Raw genomic sequence first — 22,307 nt, 5'->3', positions numbered from 1 at the left:
CCGTTTCTCATAGTGTTTTATACTATCAACCTTTCTCCATTACTCGTTACCAAGTAAAGTTTTATGCTAATAATTAATTTAAGTAATTACCAATAGTGTCCACTGCCCTTTAAGATGAATACAAGTACATGTACATGTTATAAGTAATAACTTGCACCATTTTGCTCAGTTTATTTTATTAAATGCAGCCACAGGCGTTGGTGGAAGTTTTTGTACATACACTGTAAAACAAAATATTTTCAAACTTGTAATTATGTAGACGTATCTGGTCACAACATTTTATTGAAAATAACAAATCTGTAAAAGAGAAACACCATGCATGAGTATTGAAGTAAGTTATACATAAATAAGAAATATACATGCACCATGAGTATAAGTCTATATAATAAATTGTAGGTACAGTATGTCCGTCATATAAAAGGAAAACCTCACTTTGTAGTACATCGCCTGATATTTCCCTCTCTAAATATTTTAAAATTGTCAGGAGAATAAATTTCAACAAAAAACGTCTGTGACACCCAGTGTATTTACTATCACGTTGTTGCGAACTGCTTAAATGCACCGGACACCTGTCCTTTTGTAATTGTCAAAGACCAGTCTTCTCACTTGGTGAATCTCAACATATTACATAAAAATAACAAACCTGTATAAATCGGAGCTCAATTGGTCGTCGAAGTTGCGAGAGATAAGTGAAAAAAATATTACAAAAATGCTTTTAGATTCTTGAATTCGAGTACTCGCTGAGGTCTCGAATTCAATTCAATCAAACTATCTAATCGAACTATTTCAGTGACGTCACTCTATTGTTGAAAGTGTAGGTTATTTTTACGAATCTAAACTTGCCTAGATTCGTGACGAATCTACACTTAATTAAGTGTAGATTCGTAACGAATCTACACTTAATGAATTCGTTACGAATCTACACTTAATTAAGTGTAGATTCGTGACGAATCTACACTTAATGAATTCGTTACGAATCTTCACTTAATTAAGTGTAGATTCGTGACGAATCTACACTTAATTAAGTGTAGTGTATATTCCTTACAATAGTTCAACTTGAAAATTACTGTCTCTCCAAACTGAAAGATAACACGAAGTGCAACAAAGCATTGGCTAGCTGAATTATGTTATCTTTCAATTTACAAAAACATGAACCAGCTTAGAAAAAATCACTTAAGTAGCACAATTTATTGTTTTCAGAGCAAACTGACGTTGTACTCGATAATGTAATTGTAAGCACTTAAGAATGCCTCTATATTTTGAAAAATAATTTTACAAGTGTGACCAACCGTCGTTTGTTAACGTTTATATACGAAATTAGATAGACTCATTAGTATAGTGCTGTTAAAGGAACACGTTGCCTTGGATCGGTCGAGTTGGTCTTTGAAAAGCGTCCTGTAACCGTTTGTTATAACATCGATATGGTTAGAAAGATGTTGTAAAAGTATAATACAATGATCTACACAAATTAACATGCCTCGAAATTGCGTGGTTTTCGTTTAACCTCGTCGACAAACACGGTCGGCCATTTATGGGAGTCAAAACTTTGACTCCCATAATGGCCGACCGTGTTAGTTCGCGACGTAAAATGAAAACCGTGCAATTTTGAGTGATACTTGTGTGGATCATTATATTCTACTTTTAAAATATCTTTCTAACCATATGCATTTCATAACAAACTGTGTCAAACGCTTTTCATAAACCAACTCGTCCGATCCAAGGCAACGTGTTCCTTTTTTAACATCGAGAAACCCACAAAGTCTGGGGGGACAAAATCTCCTGCCACATACGGCCCTTCCATGGCAAGACAGCCTAAACCGAAATCATGTTGAGAATAGTGAGTACAGAGATAAAGCTATAATACCATAAAACGGGACGAAAGTGTAAAAAAAGGGGGCGAGTTATAATTATTCACATTCATCTATTGAACTGAGAAAAGTGCCCTCAATTACAAAAGTGATTTCATAACTCCCCCCACAATATTGAAATTGGGCTGTTCTCTGCACGGCTTGAACTTGCGGTTCGTATAGAGGCCTCATCAAACAGGTAAAGGGGAAGCCGAAGTCGTCGGAAACGTAACAGCAATACATAAGGTTTTAACAATTGATTGTTTCTAACTGTGTGGTTCTGTCTTCTCAGAGATTTTGCTACCACCCCTTACCATTCACAAACTTCTTCTGATAGCGCCCTCTTTTGAACTAACTCCTCCAATAATTCAGCATTATTGTCCCATTATAATGCTGAGAGACAGAAATTCCGGGAACACATTTCCTTATGACAACGGCACTGAGCTTCGTTTCGACTATAATGCAAATCAGTTAAATCGTGGGTATCCTAGGCCTATACGGATTCCATTTAAATACACAACTGACTGAAAATGTACTTCGGTATCATACAGGGTCATGGGGGATCTATCGATCATCAGAGTACTGTTCGAAACGTTCAGGGGCCGGTGTCAGATGCAATTGTGTCCGCAATGCAATACTGTCCGCTTCGGACACTTTTGCATCATGCAATCGTGTCCGGGGCTATGCAAGAACCATCCGGTGGAGATGTAAATGACCGTATATGAGCGTGCATGCACTGAACCTACATACTATAATTTTATGCAGCACGAATATTTGTCCGGGCGGACACACTTGCATTAGCAGCAGGGCGTCCGGGCGGACACGATTGCATATGCAAAACCGTCCGGCGAACATTATTGCATATGCAATAATGTCCTCCGGATAGTATTGCATAATAGGACAACATTTCATGCGACACCGGCTCTTGTTCAGAGCCAACACTCCCTCAAAAGATTGTACATGGTTGTACTCGCAGGTTTACTATTATTACGTATTTATAGTCATTTTTGCGTCTGATAGTGGCCTCTTTTGAATCCTCCTCCCAGCCTCGTGTTAATATGGAGGACCGAATCACCGCCGGTGTCCCAGGGAATTTTGGTTTGTCCCCCAATGGGAAATTAACATGGGCTGAGGAGTATGAATCAAAAGAGGGCGCTACCAGAAGAAGTGTTTACACAGTTTGCCACAGGGGGGACCGAATCTCCGGGGGGGGGGGGGGGGGCAGAATCTCCTGCCACACCGGCAGAATTCCCCCGGGACTCGCGCTCCCGTGACACCGGCCTCAACAGGTTCCTGTCGATGCTCATAATTTTGTATTATTCACCTCGAGATACATGTTCCTCTAGCATGTACATTACAAACCATAGAATATTGTATAGCCCCTATCTATCTATATCTGGGCCCGTACTAGGTGAGGTGAGTTGTAGCTCTTCGTAGCAATGTGTGGTGACTTTAAATTAAGTATAGGGCAAAAATATAAAGAAAAAACAATGTAAAAAAGTGAGTTTTGATCTTTGACTGGAACTGAAACCTAGTTGAAAAATGGCAGTATCATCCCCCCGTATGTTCTGAATGCATGATATTAACAAGCAATTTCAACAAAGACACATTGATGCTAGCTGGTCTTTATAGTCTTCAACACCAGTGTTGTGCATGGATACAATAAGAATAAGAACGTGTCCATATCGCCGAAGGACATCAGACACAATATGAGAGGAATATTTTCCATACATCTTTTATCTACAAGGCTTTTTCCATTTTCTTCCACACTGAAAGCACAAAATGCGGCTTCAGTAAGCACTTGGCTGGTTTCATACCCGAACTGTTTGTCCGTTTAAGAATTATTTTGAGTCAGGGCGTCACCAAATAGTTATTTACGTTTCGGACTGACGGTGCCTTTTAGAGTGAGTGGGGGCACCTGGGGGTGAAAAGAGGTTGGAGAGGTATCCATTGAAGGCACTGGACACTAGTTAAAGACAGTGTACACTATTGGTAATTGTCAAAGACCAGTCTTCTCACTTGGTGTATCTCAACATATGCATAAAACAACAAACCTGTGAAAATTTGAGCTCGATCGATAATCGGAGTTGCAAGAAAACTATGAAAGAAAAAAAACACCCTTGTAACACGAAGTTGTGTGCTTGAGGTTCTAAACTTGAGGTCGCGAAATCAAATTCGTGGAAAATTACTCCTTTCTCCAAAACTACGTCACTTCAGAGGGAGCTGTTTCTCACAATGTTTTTTACTATCAACCTCTCCCCATTACTTGTTACCAAGTAAGGTTTTATGCCAAACATTATTTTGAGTAATTACCAATAGTGCCCACTGCCTTAAAAAATAATTGTTAGCATAATAACTTACTTGGTAACGAGCAACGGAGAGATGCTGATACTATAAAACATTGAGAGAAACGGCTCCATCTGAAGTAACTTATTTTAAGAAAGAGGTAATTTCTGAAATAAAATACTTCAGCTGAAGCCTTATGATTTTAGTATCTCAACTGCACAAAAAATGCAGCAATGGTGTTTTTTCTCATCATTTTCTCTTGCAAATTCGGTGATAATCAATTGAGCCAATTCAGAGGTTTTGTATTGTATGCATAATTTAGTTGAGATACGCCAATTATAGAGAATACTGGTATTTAATCACCAAACGTGTCCAGTGCCTTAAACAACCATTACATAATGTTGATTTGTTAGGAAAAGAAAATGGCAGTTAGTAATAATTTCACATCAAGGGAAAATCTGACAATGGGACACTATTTTATCATGAAATCATGCAGAACTACATTAGGTGCAGGTCCACCGTGTGTTCAGCACGTGCGCATAGAGGTGTAACTGTTTTATAACATATCTTTTTGCATTTTCTGTTCTCCGAGCTGCATGATTGCGTAGTTTCCCGTCTTTTTGTGCAGACCTCTTTAAGACCAAATGCTCCATTGAGCACCGTATATGCCCACATAATGGGCGTTTCAAGAACACGCGTGATATTGCACAATAAGCCCTACGTACTCTGGGTATAGGAGGTTTTGACGTGCTTAAACATCGTTGCTCCAATGGTGAAACATTGTTTGCTAAGAAAGGCGTGTACCCGAATACTCACAGTCAGCTTTTGTAATACCAGTCGATCCTATTTGAACCCCCTAAGCGGCCTTCAATGCATCAGTTGACTTACGGTCTACGTAGCCGTCGCTTGTGTATTACTTCACGCATCTCGGGACTATAACTTAAACTATGAAGAGAATGTTATAACATTAATTTTATCGGTGTGACATCCGTGGACGGCAGATATAACCCCAACACTACCCGAGACGAAACGTCAGAGTTCATCAAATGGGGATCTTGTATATAGTATTTATTATATTGACATCACTACAATTTACAACACAAAATGGTAAGTGTACGGTGTTTAAGTGTACTTTTCCAATTTAATAAAACATACAACTTGTGGGCATTTACATTGCATATAAACAGAGTGTTTCAGATTTTTTACGATGCAAGACGCAGGCATACCTTAAACCAAATTGTTTACGCAATAGAAGTCATCGTGCTTCTCATTGTACCGTTGTCATACATCAGTTGGAATAACACTTTACGAAATAATTGAAACCATCTTGTGGGGAAGAAACCACCATGTGTGTGGGCGACTGACACGCTCTGCATCCTCAAGGACTGTTTGAATTCCTCAGTCAGCTGTTCTTGCTCGGTCTCGGGCTTTCAAGATTTGTATGAAGGCGTAACCTTTTCTGGAAACGTCCGAGCACTCCTTTATCATTCTAAAACATGACCCGAATCCGACAATGCCCGCGTGTACATATGCCAAGATAGTGGACATTAGACTTGACTGTAGATAGCTATAGCAACAATGTTACGAAACATAAAACATAAATCAATTCTTTCCAAGAAAAGGAAAGACCTCATTAAATTAAACTTTCACTGCTTGGTTTACACATAATTAACTATAGCTGAGCTATATGAGTCTGTTTTCGTAACAGCAGTAAACATGTTTTTGTAACTAAACTAGTTGTTTCTTGCTGACGATCATATTAAAGTCGAACGGAGAAATTTATCATTTCCATGTTTACTGGTTTTTGGCATTTGGTAATTACCACAAATGTAAGCATAACAACCTGCTTATTAACGAGCAATGGAGAGCTGTTGATAGTTTAAAACATTGTGATAAACGGCTCCTTCTAAAGTAGCATAGTTTTTTGAGAAAGAGGTTATTTCAACAATAATTACTTCAGCTGATTTCTTTAATTTCGCATCTGAAAGCGCACAAATTAACTGTGAACAAGTTTGTTTTATTCTTGTATTAATCTCTTACGTTGGAATACATCAAGTGAGATTACTGGTCTTTGACAATTACCAAACCTGTCCGTCGTGTACCAATTGGCAAGACTGACCCAAGACTCATGAAACAAGTTGTCACCGAGTTTTTCTTATAATTATGACACTTTTTGTGCAGCAAGATTTTTAACCAAATACCCCGATTCAAGTACAGCTTTATGGAAACGTGGGCTAGTAAATATTGTCGCATGTTGAATAATTACTATTTTTTCGTTCCTAACGAGTGGTGCAGTGGCGAAACTTAACACTTTCAATCAGGGGGGCGGGGGGTGGAAGCAGGGGGCAAAGACATAATTTTGTATGTTTGGTGTGTAATATTTCAAGCTTTTTCATTTTGGTGGTGGACGGTGGGGGGGGGGGGGGGGGTAATGGTTTTGAGCCGCGGGGAGGGGTAGGGTTAATCCTGCACGCTCTACTCCATCAGAGTGACGGTGGTGAAAAATATGCTTACGCAAAACTCTTTCTGGAAAATGTCGTAACATTAAATTTCACAGATTTTGTAAGCTCACTTTGCTCTTGACGCTGCTTTGAAGATTACCAGCCACAATATTTGCAGCGAAGCAGGATTATCTGGTACTTCATTTGAAAAACTCTTGCACTCATCGCATTTTTGGGGGGTGCGCGCTATGCATGATTGTGTATTAATCGTTTGAACAAACTTTTCGCAGTGTTGATTAAAGACACACCCAACAAGTGAAAGGTAACGGCAAGTCAGCAAATATATAAGCACCTTAGCAAATATTAGACGTGCAGAGTAATCTTTTGTGGTCTTATAGTGCAAAACTGACGAGCCAGCGAAAATTACAAAACGAGCGGCAGCATAATGGAACCGAATTAAGCAGTAACTGTTCAAAGTAACTTGTGTAAGATCGACTAAGTTTACGAAGAAGGCAAATCCATTGAGAAATCTTTATCTTCAAAACGAACGAATTATTACTTGCATAAACAAAAGCTGGATGTATGTCCCAATGGCGTTTTTGAAGATTGCAGTTGTGTAACATGACCAATCGGATTAAACAACAACTTTACACCAAGAAACTGATCACTGAAAAAGGCTAAGTTAACTTGATCTCGATAAATTTATGGAGGTGTTAATGTCTCAAAACTATAGAATTTTTTTCTTATGATAATATTGTTAATTTGTTCATGCCTGTCCGGTTGTGCCAAACACTTTCGAAATTGAAGAAAGAGTTAGTAAAAGAAACGAATGGGATTTAAGTATATCGTACTTTCTTGGTAGAATATGTTCTCTTGAGAACTGTACTCTTCTTCCACGGAGTACATTTTTCTGAGTTCCTATACTGCTACTTTTCAGTTCTGAAATGGGTCATGTAAAACGGACTCCTGCGTGAGACTAGAATAATTGCAGACATAATTGAAGAGTGACAACGAATTTTTTTTAAAATCTTTTGCAAATGCTTTAGGCCAAAGGCCATGATTGTCTAATCTTTTCAGACTTTAAAACGATCAAAACAAAGTTTGATGTATTTTCTTTGAAATTTTATTGAGAAGAAAAGTCAGAAATACAGAGCAAGTGCGCGGTTTGCTGAATTGACTAACGCTACCAAAACTAAAAGTACTACCACAAATTGATTTTGTATACCTAGATTATTGTTATAGCCTATAGTTTGTTTTACCTCCGCTCCGTCCGATATTTCACACACACCCACTAACAGTGAAACAATGAACTAGACTACACAAGCTTACCCTTGAATAAATAAGCTGGTTTATCTCCAACATTTGTAAAATTGGAGCAAATGACAATACAACTTCAAATAATACAAATGCATGATATTGAAGTACTATAAAACTGATTGTCGGGAAGGTCAAGCTTTGGTGCTTATGAAATACTGATACAATTTTTTTTATCAGTCGTGTGTGTCCTTTCTTATCCTCAGAACACTTAGACCTAACCCTGGGAAGTGCTATTATTAAAGTTGAGCCATAAGTTGTTAGTTTTAGTTATGTTCTGTCCATTGAAATGTCGCTTCACTTGGTGGTACCTCCTCCATGGTGGTACCAAGGGAAATAGTGCAAGTCATGATTGTATATCCATGTAAAGACTTTAACTACTTATTTATCATACTTATGACTCTTATGTATACTGCTGTAACGCTTCTCAGATTCAAGTTGTCGGGGACAACAAATGATAGTTTTTTCCATAACCAAAGTATACTTCAGAGTGAAATGTTTCTCAAAATGCATCCAAAGCTTCTGCACTTATTGCCACTCAAAGACTATTACAGAATTGGTAAGAAACAGAAATCGTGAAGATCACAGTTATACATTAAACTTACACACAGTCTAATGATGATGATAGTTAAAAACATTCCATTGCAATTTATGAGACAAGGCATAATTATAACTTCACACATTTTTTAATCAGTGTCCCGTTTTCCCGCTGCCGCAGTGAATTTTTCCAAGACGGTCTAACAACAATGACTTGTAGAGCTAACGATACTAGCCTAAATGAAGGGTCCTGTGTGTTTTTCATCAACGTTACTGGTGGGTATTTTTTTGTGGGCTGACCATTATTGTCCTTGATTTGTTTTTACAAAAGCTGGACTTAATTTGAAATTTGAGTTTCTACAACCTGGGATAATTAGAAGAAAAAACCCGTGTACATCAAAGAATGGGAGGCAGTAAACCTAATCCTATTTTTTCTACTGGGTTTAGTGTTTAACGAACAGTGTTGTAAATCCTATGTAGCTGGGGCTAATCTTGTATTTAACGCAATCCCAGCATACTAAAATGTACATATTGTTCTGATGCCATTATTACTGTCACCATGTACTGGTCCCGGAGAGAGCGCAATATAAGACCAGAGTAAGAAAACCAATAAATTATTATGATTAGTTATTGCATCACTTGCAGACATGGACAAAAAACGAATACGAAGATCTTACATGATAACTGTTGGCTGTAGATAAATATTATTCAAAGTATCAAGTGAAATGGTTTCGACAGTTATTGTCTTTTTTAAATAAGTATGCAATTTCCCCATCATTTGGAAGCAATGGTCAGTCGATGGTCGACCAGAGTTTTTAACATGTGCGTTTCATTGATACAATGTCAGCCTTTTCACGTCGTAACCATCCTTGTGTTTTTCTTGGAAGTCACTCGTGCAGCATATTTTGGAACGGATATTATAAATCCTACCCCACAAATCCGCACTTTCTCGAAAAAGCAAGAATGACCAATAATGTTATTTCCCTCTGAAGATCATGATGACTACTGTTGTATTATGAGAATTGACGACACAGTTTATAGGTTCGCAAATAGATACATTGTGTATGGCAAAAGCTGTACACAACGCCATCCATTTAATTTGATTATTTTCTTCATATTTTGTGTTGTAAACTGGCTTTCTAAAAACTGTCTATTTCTCTTACAAACATATTTTTTGCGCCAAATTAATTGCAATATTTAACTTGTCGCTACTTGACAATACGACTGTATTTTAATATAAATTGTATAACACCCTAGCAGATCCTTGCCATTTTGATTGGAGGATTGTCCGTCACGTGATACCAAATAAAAGTACTAGTATTAACTATATAATCATGGAGGTAAAAATCGGGACTGCTAATAATAGTTTGAAAAAGTTTTCCGCATGCAGATTCGAATACAATCTATACGAATCTCTTGTTACTTTATACATCATGGAAGTACAAATAGATATATGCGTATTTAACAGATGCGTACATAGAATGACGCAGCAATTTTTGTTGTGAGGAAACTCATTTCAAAAGAAGTAATTTGTCAAAATTTCATGTACATTAAGGTAAAAGCGGTGTTGTTTGCAAATCTGCTCGGCATTAAAAAAAAAATGCAGTGTAAAATAGTTTTGAACTGTTGGTTATCAAATTAAAAAAAAAACTTTCAACAAGTGTGTACTGTTTCTGCCATTCCAATAAACAACATACACTGGCTTAGATCCGCTTGAAATATGGATTGGCATTAACAAGGAAAATAAAGGCAACGGTACCCTTTGAAAAAAAGTTATAGTCGGGTCATTCTGGTTTAGCTTCTTGGTCCCCAAAAAATTACTTGGAGAAAGGGATTTTATTATTCACTTCCTGGCCAACTTATGATTTCAACATGAGAACCAAACTGAACATTTCCCATTTTTTTTCCCTGTCAGTTTAATGGTCTTCCTTACACCGCGCTTTGAACCACAGAGGAATGACCTTTTATGAGGTACTTAAGCGGATGGACAATACGAACAAATACCTTTACGTAACGGCCATTCATTAAAACGCACCACACCCAAGACGTTCAATAGCCTCTGACTTTGTCAATACAGAGGTTAACCTGGTATTAAATGTATAGTTTGGTCAAGGAGTCCATGGTTTGGTACAGCCTTCGGTAACAAAATAATCGCAAAAAGTAATATAATCTAAAAACATGGAGGCCGGAAAAAAATAGAGGAGATATGAAAGTTGGAGAATGTCTACGCAGAAATTCACCCTTTTCCTTGCCAGTTTGTTTTGTATCCAAACTAATAAGTGTCTTTCAATAAGTGGGACAAACGGAAAAGACCAGTTAAATTATATTGATGACATAAATGGACTGTCTCTGATCTCTATCTGCAAATGTATACAGCGCCGTAACTAGGGAATAATTGTAGGCACAAGGGGTCGCTATTTATTTCGAGGGGGGGGGGGCTCTTTTTGCAAAAATTTCGTTGCCGTTTCAGCGCCATTATTAAAGTCTCTGGACACTAGTAACTGTCAAAGACCAGTCTTCCCACTTGCTGTATCTAAACGAACGCATAAAATATCTAACCTGTGAAAATTTGAGCTCAATTGGTCATCAAAGTTGGGAGATAATAATGAAAAAAAAAAAACCTAGTCACACGGAGTTGTGTGCTTTCAGATGCTTGATTTCGAGACCTCAATTTCTAAATCTAAGGTCTTGAAATTAAATTCGTGGAAAATTACTTCTTCTCGAAAACTACGTCACTGAGAGGGAGCCGTTTCTCACATTGTTTTATACTACCAACCTCTCTCCATTACTCGTTACAAAGTAAGGTTTTGTGCTGATAGTTATTTTGAGTAATTACCAATAGTGTCCACTGCCTTTAAATGTTATGTTTTATTAGATGATCTGGTGCGATTGTAACAACAAAGTACATATTTTTGTCTGCATGCTGCATGTAAATATAAAAATAGTTTTAAAAAATGCAACATTATCATTAAAAAAATTATTTCAAATTTACCATTCTGCTCTGGAAATGTCTAACCCTAAAGCTTAAAGGCAGTGGACACCATTGGTAATTACTCAAATTAATTATTAGCATGAAAGTGAGAAACAGCTCCCCCTGAAGTGCCATAGTTTTCGAGAAAGAAGTAATTTTCCCGGATATTGATTTCGAAGACCTCAGATTAGGAATTTGAGGTCTCGAAATCAACCATCTAAACGCACACAACTTCGTTTGACAAGGGTGTTTTGTCTTTCATTATTATTTTGCAATGTTGAGATACACCAAATTAGAGGACAGGGCCCAATTTCATAGAGCTACTTAAGCAAACAAATTTGCTTAAGCACGAATATAGCTTGCTTATTTTTTCCACATGTTACTGGCAAAAATTTCATGCCATATACATTGCTTGTGACTGGTATTTAGCTGTTGTTAACTTAGCATAACAATTGAGTGGGTCTTGGCCGGTAATCAGATTTTACTAAGCAAGTTTTTGTTGCTTAAGCAAAATTTTGTGATGAAGCAGCTCTATGAAATTGGGCCCTGGTCTTTGTCGATAGTTTCCAATGTCTTTAAGGGGGCAGGGTGATTGAATTGGGGGGGGGGGCACCCACACACTTTAGTCATACCACGGTATACACCGACAAGTTTGTGAGTTCTACTTGGTCATTGAAAGCCAATCCATTAGCCTACAATGTTTATGTTAATAAGAAGTTATACTCAAATCTCATATAAAACTGTAATGTGGAATGATTGGTCATTGCATTTCCTTTCCATGCACAACAGTCATTGACAGGGTGCAATGTTTGAGTGACACAAACCCCGATTGTTGGCAAACTGCGGAGCAGTGCAAAACTATGTTATACAAATTTTCAGTTATTTTCACGTATGTTTTCAAATAATGTTGAAGTTTTTGGGAAAAACATATTTTTTTTTCAGGCTCAAACATTGACATCTGGATTTAAAAGATCAAACTCAATAGAATCTTAAAGTTTTGAAACAATTTGTTAAAACAAAAATCAAACTCTCTGTCACTGGTTCAAGTTGAATGAGCTGAAACAATGAAAACATTAAATGTTCATAACATGCTTGAAACTTAAGTCAAATATTGCTACGTACATGTAGATTCGTTAGAAAATATAAAACTAAAGATTAATCACTGGTTTCAGTTGAATGAGTTTGAACGATGAAAAACATTAAATGGTCATAACTCCTTATTGCAATGATGTTCTGACCTGAAACTTAAGTCAAATAATTGCTTCTGACATGTAAATTTATATGAAAAGATACAACTTAAAGAATTAATCATCGATTTCAGTTGAATGAGCTTAAACAACGAACAACTTGAATAGGCAATAACTCCTTTTTGCCATGATGTACTGACATAAAAATGCATATGAAAGAGTGCAAAACACAAATCAAATAATTATTGCAACTTACATGTATACCACTACTTATATCATGAAAAGATAAAACTCATAATTACTGGTTCTAGTTGAATGAGATAAAGCAATGACAACCGTAAATGGTCATTACTTCGTTCTTGTCAATGTCCCCGCCCCTTTGACCATCAGTTGATCAAATGTATGTTTTTTTTCTGTCAGTCATTAGTTATTTCTGGTGATCAGCAGCTCGCCATTGCAGACTCGCTGCTGTAGTTTTTCTTTTTTTAATTTAAGAATGTTTTTGCAGAAACTTTTTCAAAATGAATAATTAAAAATTCCAACTTTGTAGATTAAAAAGTTTATTTAGTGCAAAAACAATTGTAAAGACAAAATGAACTTACCAGGGCCCTTTCAACATACTGTCTTCAATGCATAAATATATGAACAATTACTTTCTGACGTTTTCTTTTGTTCGTTAAAATGTAGATTGTTTTTGTTAAAATTTACACACCGCCCCGATAAAATACTTATAGGCGTGGAATACTTTTAGTAATTAATGAGGGAATCAATGTGTGATGAAGAGGTTTTCAACTAGTGGTTGAAACCCGCGCTGACGCCTGGACTCGATGTTTTTACCGAGACGAAGTCGAGGTAAATTATCAAGGGACAGGCGTCGGCGGGTTAAAACCACTAGTTGAAAACCGATTCAACACACTTTGATTCCCATTCATAATAACCTTTTTGGTCAAAAGGTATAATAAATGCAAAAACTATATTGTTCAATGATTTCTTTCAACACAACACCCTCCAGCTATGACATGGTAAAGCCCTCGAGCAAACAACTCCTTACAAGGAGATAAAGTGCGCGTCGCGCGTATCGCGTGATGTGGCACAACTGTTTCAGCCGTTGCTCTCGACCAATATGAATGAAAAACTGTCTGATATGCGCTGATGCAAGCTCGCGTGTCACGCCCATGTTATAACACTTTTACTGGGGTGGATTTCACAAAGAGTTAGGACTAGTCTTATCTCGAGTTAGGACCAGTTACTCGTCCTAACTGAGGACTATCCATGCAATTTGTATATCTCATAGAGTTAGTCCTAACTCTTTGTGAAATCGACCCCTGGTGTTATCCACCTTTCTTAATATGTATGCATGAGGTACGTCACAATGCTAATCCAAAACGAGGCGATGGGTGCAGCCACTGCAAGTGATGGGGATCGTGCGCCCATAGCCTCATTTTGGGCAAGAATTATGACGTCATGCATAAATATTAAGAGAGGCGTATATCATCCATTCAAACAACCCCTCGCGTGATGCCTCTACAGTCCAAGATAGAAGTATATAAATAAAGATATGTTCAAACGATTTAAGGATGTTTTTTTTTGTCCACAGATAAGTTTACATCAACTGCTTTTCCATCAACACAAGAAACCACATCTACAATCCAATCATCTCCTTCTGTCAAAGCAACAACATATTTCACAACTGCTGATGTAACAACAACAACTGAGGCTACCACAACTGCTAATTTTACGACAACAACTGAAGCTACAACAACTGCTGATACAACTACAACGGCTGAAGCTACCACCACTGCTGATGTAACTACAACAGCTGAGGTTACCACAACTGCTGATGTTACGACAACAGCTGAAGCTACCACAACTGCTGATTTTACTACAACAGCTGAAGCTACAACAACTGCTGATGTAACTACAACAGCTGAAGCTACAACAACTGCTGATGTTACTACAAATACTGAAGCTACCACAACTGCTGATGTTACTACAACAGCTGAGGCTACCACAACTGCTGATGTAACCACCACAGCTGAAGCTACCACAACTGCTGATGTAACCACAACAGCTGAAGATACAACAACTGCTGATGTAACTACAACGGCTGAAGCTACCACAACTGCTGATGTTACTACAACAGCTGTAGGTACAACAACTGTTGAGGCTACCACAACAGCTGAAGCTACAACTGCTGATGTAACTACATCAGCTAAAGCTACCACCACTGCTGATGTAACTACATCAGCTGAAGGTACAACAACTGTTGATGTTACCACAACAGCTGATGTAACTACAACAGCTGAGTCTACCACAACTGCTGATGTAACTACAACAGCTGATGCTACCATAACTGCTGATATTACTACCACAGCTGAGGCTACCACAACTGCTGATGTTACTACAACAGCTGAAGCTACAACAACTGCTGATGTAACTACAACAGCTGAAGCTACAACAACTGCTGATGTTACTACAACAGCTGAAGGTACAACAACTGCTGATGTAACTACAACAGCTGAAGCTACCACCACCGCTGATGTAACTACAACAGCTGAAGCTACAACAACTGCTGATGTAACTACAACAGCTGAAGCTACAACAACTGCTGATGTTACTACAACAGCTGAAGGTACAACAACTGCTGATGTAACTACAACAGCTGAGGCTACCACAACTGCTGATGTTACTACAACAGCTGAAGCTACAACAACTGCTGATGTTACTACAACAGCTGAAGGTACAACAACTGCTGATGTAACTACAACAGCTGATGCTACCACAACTGCTGATATTACTACCACAGCTGAGGCTACCACAACTGCTGATGTTACTACAACAGCTGAAGCTACAACAACTGCTGATGTAACTACAACAGCTGAAGCTACCACAACTGCTGATGTTACTACAACAGCTGAAGCTACCACAACTGCTGATGTTACTACAACAGCTGAGGCTACCACAACTGCTGATGTTACTACAACAGCTGAAGCTACAACAACTGCTGATGTAACTACAACAGCTGAAGCTACCACAACTGCTGATGTTACTACAACAGCTGAAGGTACAACAACTGCTGATGTTACTACAACAGCTGAGGCTACCACAACTGCTGATGTTACTACAACAGCTGAAGCAACAACTGCTGATGTAACTACAACAGCTGAAGCTACCACAACTGCCGATGTAACCACAACAGCTGAAGCTACAACAACTGCTGATGTAACTACAACAGCTGAAGCTACAACAACTGCTGATGTTACTACAACAGCTGAAGGTACAACAACTGCTGATGTAACTACAACAGCTGAAGCTACCACAACTGCCGATGTAACCACAACAGCTGAAGCTACAACAACTGCTGATGTAACTACAGTAGCTGAAGCTACAACAACTGCTGATGTTACTACAACAGCTAAAGGTACAACAACTGCTGATGTAACTACAACAGCTGAAGCTACCACCACTGCTGATGTAACTACAACAGCTGAGGCTACCACAACTGCTGATGTTACTACAACAGCTGAAGCTACAACAACTGCTGATGTAACTACAACAGCTGAAGCTACAACAACTGCTGATGTAACTACAACAGCTGAAGCTACCACAACTGCTGATGTTACTACAACAGCTGAAGGTACAACAACTGCTGATGTTACTACAACAGCTGAGGCTACCACAACTGCTGATGTTACTACAACAGCTGAAGCTACAACTGCTGATGTAACTACAACAGCTGAAGCTACCACAACTGCCGATGTAACCACAACAGCTGAAGCTACAACAACTGCTGATGTAACTACAACAGCTGAAGCTACAACAACTGCTGATGTTACTACAACAGCTGAAGGTACAACAACTGCTGATGTAACTACAACAGCTGAAGCTACCACAACTGCCGATGTAACCACAACAGCTGAAGCTACAACAACTGCTGATGTAACTACAGTAGCTGAAGCTACCACCACTGCTGATGTAACTACAACAGCTGAGGCTACCACAACTGCTGATGTTACTACAACAGCTGAAGCTACAACAACTGCTGATGTAACTACAACAGCTGAAGCTACAACAACTGCCGATGTAACCACAACAGCTGAAGCTACAACAACTGCTGATGTAACTACAACAGCTGAAGCTACAACAACTGCTGATGTTACTACAACAGCTGAAGGTACAACAACTGCTGATGTAACTACAACAGCTGATGCTACCACAACTGCTGATATTACTACCACAGCTGAGGCTACCACAACTGCTGATGTAACTACAACAGCTGATGCTACCACAACTGCTGATATTACTACCACAGCTGAGGCTACCACAACTGCTGATGTTACTACAACAGCTGAAGCTACAACAACTGCTGATGTAACTACAACAGCTGAAGCTACAACAACTGCTGATGTTACTACAACAGCTGAAGGTACAACAACTGCTGATGTAACTACAACAGCTGAAGCTACCACCACCGCTGATGTAACTACAACAGCTGAAGCTACAACAACTGCTGATGTAACTACAACAGCTGAAGCTACAACAACTGCTGATGTTACTACAACAGCTGAAGGTACAACAACTGCTGATGTAACTACAACAGCTGAGGCTACCACAACTGCTGATGTTACTACAACAGCTGAAGCTACAACAACTGCTGATGTTACTACAACAGCTGAAGGTACAACACTGCTGATGTAACTACAACAGCTGATGCTACACAACTGCTGATATTACACACAGCTGAGGCTACCACAACTGCTGATGTTACTACAACAGCTGAAGCTACAACAACTGCTGATGTAACTACAACAGCTGAAAGCTACCACAACTGCTGATGTTACTACAACAGCTGAAGCTACCACACTGCTGATTTACTACAACAGCTGAGGCTACCACAACTGCTGATGTTACTACAACAGCTGAAGCTACAACAACTGCTGAGGTAACTACAACAGCTGAGCTACCACAACTGCTGATGTTACTACAACAGCTGAAGTACACAACTGCTGATGTTACTACAACAGCTGAGGCTACCACAACTGCTGATGTACTACACAGCTGAAGCTACAACTGCTGATGTAACTACAACAGCTGAAGCTACCACAACTGCCGATGTAACCACAACAGCTGAAGCTACAACAACTGCTGATGTAACTACAACAGCTGAAGCTACAACAACTGCTGATGTTACTACAACAGCTGAAGGTACAACAACTGCTGATGTAACTACAACAGCTGAAGCTACCACAACTGCCGATGTAACCACAACAGCTGAAGCTACAACAACTGCTGATGTAACTACAGTAGCTGAAGCTACAACAACTGCTGATGTTACTACAACAGCTAAAGGTACAACAACTGCTGATGTAACTACAACAGCTGAAGCTACCACCACTGCTGATGTAACTACAACAGCTGAGGCTACCACAACTGCTGATGTTACTACAACAGCTGAAGCTACAACAACTGCTGATGTAACTACAACAGCTGAAGCTACAACAACTGCTGATGTTACTACAACAGCTGAAGGTACAACAACTGCTGATGTAACTACAACAGCTGAAGCTACCACAACTGCCGATGTAACCACAACAGCTGAAGCTACAACAACTGCTGATGTAACTACAACAGCTGAAGCTACAACAACTGCTGATGTTACTACAACAGCTGAAGCTACAACAACTGCTGATGTAACTACAACAGCTGAAGCTACCACCACTGCTGATGTAACTACAACAGCTGAGGCTACCACAACTGCTGATGTTACTACAACAGCTGAAGCTACAACAACTGCTGATGTAACTACAACAGCTGAAGCTACAACAACTGCTGATGTAACTACAACAGCTGAAGCTACAACAACTGCTGATGTTACTACAACAGCTGAAGGTACAACAACTGCTGATGTAACTACAACAGCTGAGGCTACCACAACTGCTGATGTTACTACAACAGCTGAAGCTACAACAACTGCTGATGTTACTACAACAGCTGAAGGTACAACAACTGCTGATGTAACTACAACAGCTGATGCTACCACAACTGCTGATATTACTACCACAGCTGAGGCTACCACAACTGCTGATGTTACTACAACAGCTGAAGCTACAACAACTGCTGATGTAACTACAACAGCTGAAGCTACCACAACTGCTGATGTTACTACAACAGCTGAAGCTACCACAACTGCTGATGTTACTACAACAGCTGAGGCTACCACAACTGCTGATGTTACTACAACAGCTGAAGCTACAACAACTGCTGATGTAACTACAACAGCTGAAGCTACCACAACTGCTGATGTTACTACAACAGCTGAAGGTACAACAACTGCTGATGTTACTACAACAGCTGAGGCTACCACAACTGCTGATGTTACTACAACAGCTGAAGCTACAACTGCTGATGTAACTACAACAGCTGAAGCTACCACAACTGCCGATGTAACCACAACAGCTGAAGCTACAACAACTGCTGATGTAACTACAACAGCTGAAGCTACAACAACTGCTGATGTTACTACAACAGCTGAAGGTACAACAACTGCTGATGTAACTACAACAGCTGAAGCTACCACAACTGCCGATGTAACCACAACAGCTGAAGCTACAACAACTGCTGATGTAACTACAACAGCTGAAGCTACAACAACTGCTGATGTAACTACAACAGCTGAAGCTACAACAACTGCTGATGTAACTACAACAGCTGAAGCTACCACCACTGCTGATGTAACTACAACAGCTGAGGCTACCACAACTGCTGATGTTACTACAACAGCTGAAGCTACAACAACTGCTGATGTAACTACAACAGCTGAAGCTACAACAACTGCTGATGTAACTACAACAGCTGAAGCTACCACAACTGCTGATGTTACTACAACAGCTGAAGGTACAACAACTGCTGATGTTACTACAACAGCTGAGGCTACCACAACTGCTGATGTTACTACAACAGCTGAAGCTACAACTGCTGATGTAACTACAACAGCTGAAGCTACCACAACTGCCGATGTAACCACAACAGCTGAAGCTACAACAACTGCTGATGTAACTACAACAGCTGAAGCTACAAACAACTGCTGATGTTACTACAACAGCTGAAGGTACAACAACTGCTGATGTAACTACAACAGCTGAAGCTACCACAACTGCCGATGTAACCACAACAGCTGAAGCTACAACAACTGCTGATGTAACTACAACAGCTGAAGCTACCACCACTGCTGATGTAACTACAACAGCTGAGGCTACCACAACTGCTGATGTTACTACAACAGCTGAAGCTACAACAACTGCTGATGTAACTACAACAGCTGAAGCTACCACAACTGCCGATGTAACCACAACAGCTGAAGCTACAACAACTGCTGATGTAACTACAACAGCTGAAGCTACAACAACTGCTGATGTTACTACAACAGCTGAAGGTACAACAACTGCTGATGTAACTACAACAGCTGATGCTACCACAACTGCTGATATTACTACCACAGCTGAGGCTACCACAACTGCTGATGTAACTACAACAGCTGATGCTACCATAACTGCTGATATTACTACCACAGCTGAGGCTACCACAACTGCTGATGTTACTACAACAGCTGAAGCTACAACAACTGCTGATGTAACTACAACAGCTGAAGCTACAACAACTGCTGATGTTACTACAACAGCTGAAGGTACAACAACTGCTGATGTAACTACAACAGCTGAAGCTACCACCACCGCTGATGTAACTACAACAGCTGAAGCTACAACAACTGCTGATGTAACTACAACAGCTGAAGCTACAACAACTGCTGATGTTACTACAACAGCTGAAGGTACAACAACTGCTGATGTAACTACAACAGCTGAGGCTACCACAACTGCTGATGTTACTACAACAGCTGAAGCTACAACAACTGCTGATGTTACTACAACAGCTGAAGGTACAACAACTGCTGATGTAACTACAACAGCTGATGCTACCACAACTGCTGATATTACTACCACAGCTGAGGCTACCACAACTGCTGATGTTACTACAACAGCTGAAGCTACAACAACTGCTGATGTAACTACAACAGCTGAAGCTACCACAACTGCTGATGTTACTACAACAGCTGAAGCTACCACAACTGCTGATGTTACTACAACAGCTGAGGCTACCACAACTGCTGATGTTACTACAACAGCTGAAGCTACAACAACTGCTGATGTAACTACAACAGCTGAAGCTACCACAACTGCTGATGTTACTACAACAGCTGAAGGTACAACAACTGCTGATGTTACTACAACAGCTGAGGCTACCACAACTGCTGATGTTACTACAACAGCTGAAGCTACAACTGCTGATGTAACTACAACAGCTGAAGCTACCACAACTGCCGATGTAACCACAACAGCTGAAGCTACAACAACTGCTGATGTAACTACAACAGCTGAAGCTACAACAACTGCTGATGTTACTACAACAGCTGAAGGTACAACAACTGCTGATGTAACTACAACAGCTGAAGCTACCACAACTGCCGATGTAACCACAACAGCTGAAGCTACAACAACTGCTGATGTAACTACAGTAGCTGAAGCTACAACAACTGCTGATGTTACTACAACAGCTGAAGGTACAACAACTGCTGATGTAACTACAACAGCTGAAGCTACCACCACTGCTGATGTAACTACAACAGCTGAGGCTACCACAACTGCTGATGTTACTACAACAGCTGAAGCTACAACAACTGCTGATGTAACTACAACAGCTGAAGCTACAACAACTGCTGATGTAACTACAACAGCTGAAGCTACCACAACTGCTGATGTTACTACAACAGCTGAAGGTACAACAACTGCTGATGTTACTACAACAGCTGAGGCTACCACAACTGCTGATGTTACTACAACAGCTGAAGCTACAACTGCTGATGTAACTACAACAGCTGAAGCTACCACAACTGCTGATGTAACTACAACAGCTGAAGCTACAACACTGCTGATGTAACTACCACTGCTGAGGTTACAACAACTGCTGATGTAACTACAACAGCTGAAGGTACAACAACTGCTGATGTAACTACAACCATCTGAAGCTACCACAACGCTGATGTAACTACAACAGCTCTGAAGCTACAACAACTGCTGATGTAACTACAACAGCTGAGGCTACCACCACTGCTGATGTAACTACAACAGCTGAGTCTACAACAACTGCCGATGTAACTACAACAGCTGAGGCTACCACAACTGCTGCAGAAACTACCACAGCTGAAGGTACAACAACTGCTGATGTGACCACAACAGCTGAAGCCACTTCAACTGCTGATGTAACTACAACAGCTGAGGCTACCACAACTGCTGATATAACTACAACAGCTGAAGCTACAACAACTGCTGATGTAACTACAACAGCTGAGGCTACCACAACTGCTGATGTCACTATAACAGCTGAGGCTACCAACACTGCGATGTAACTACACACTGAAGCTACCACAACTGCTGAATAAACTACCACAGCTGAGGCTACACAACTGCTGATGTACTACAACAGCTGAAGCTACACAACTGCTGATGTAACTACAACAGCTGAAGGTACAACAACTGCTGATGTACTACAACAGCTGAAGCTACCACAACTGCCGATGTACCACAACAGCTGAAGCTACAACAACTGCTGAGGTAACTACAAGCTGAAGCTACCACAACTGCTGATGTACTACAACAGCTGAAGGTAC

General features: G+C 39.7%; 1 protein-coding gene across 1 annotated transcript in view; it reads left to right on the top strand.

The window, feature by feature from the left end:
- Positions 1 to 16,984: 16,984 nt before the first annotated feature.
- LOC117303299 (mucin-5AC-like) overlaps positions 16,985 to 22,307 on the top strand; it is a gene marked incomplete at its 5' end in the record, with an annotated part of 15,833 nt that continues 10,510 nt past the window's right edge. Inside the window, one exon of the mRNA XM_033787466.1 lies at positions 16,985 to 17,065. Coding sequence (XP_033643357.1) covers positions 16,985 to 17,065 — 81 coding nt within the window. The remainder of the gene's footprint in view (positions 17,066 to 22,307) is intronic.

Source organism: Asterias rubens, chromosome 19 (genome assembly GCF_902459465.1).
Source record: "Asterias rubens chromosome 19, eAstRub1.3, whole genome shotgun sequence".
Lineage (NCBI taxonomy): Eukaryota > Metazoa > Echinodermata > Asteroidea > Forcipulatida > Asteriidae > Asterias > Asterias rubens.
Note: the sequence above shows the minus strand (reverse complement) of the source record. Positions and strands in the feature narration are given on the sequence as shown.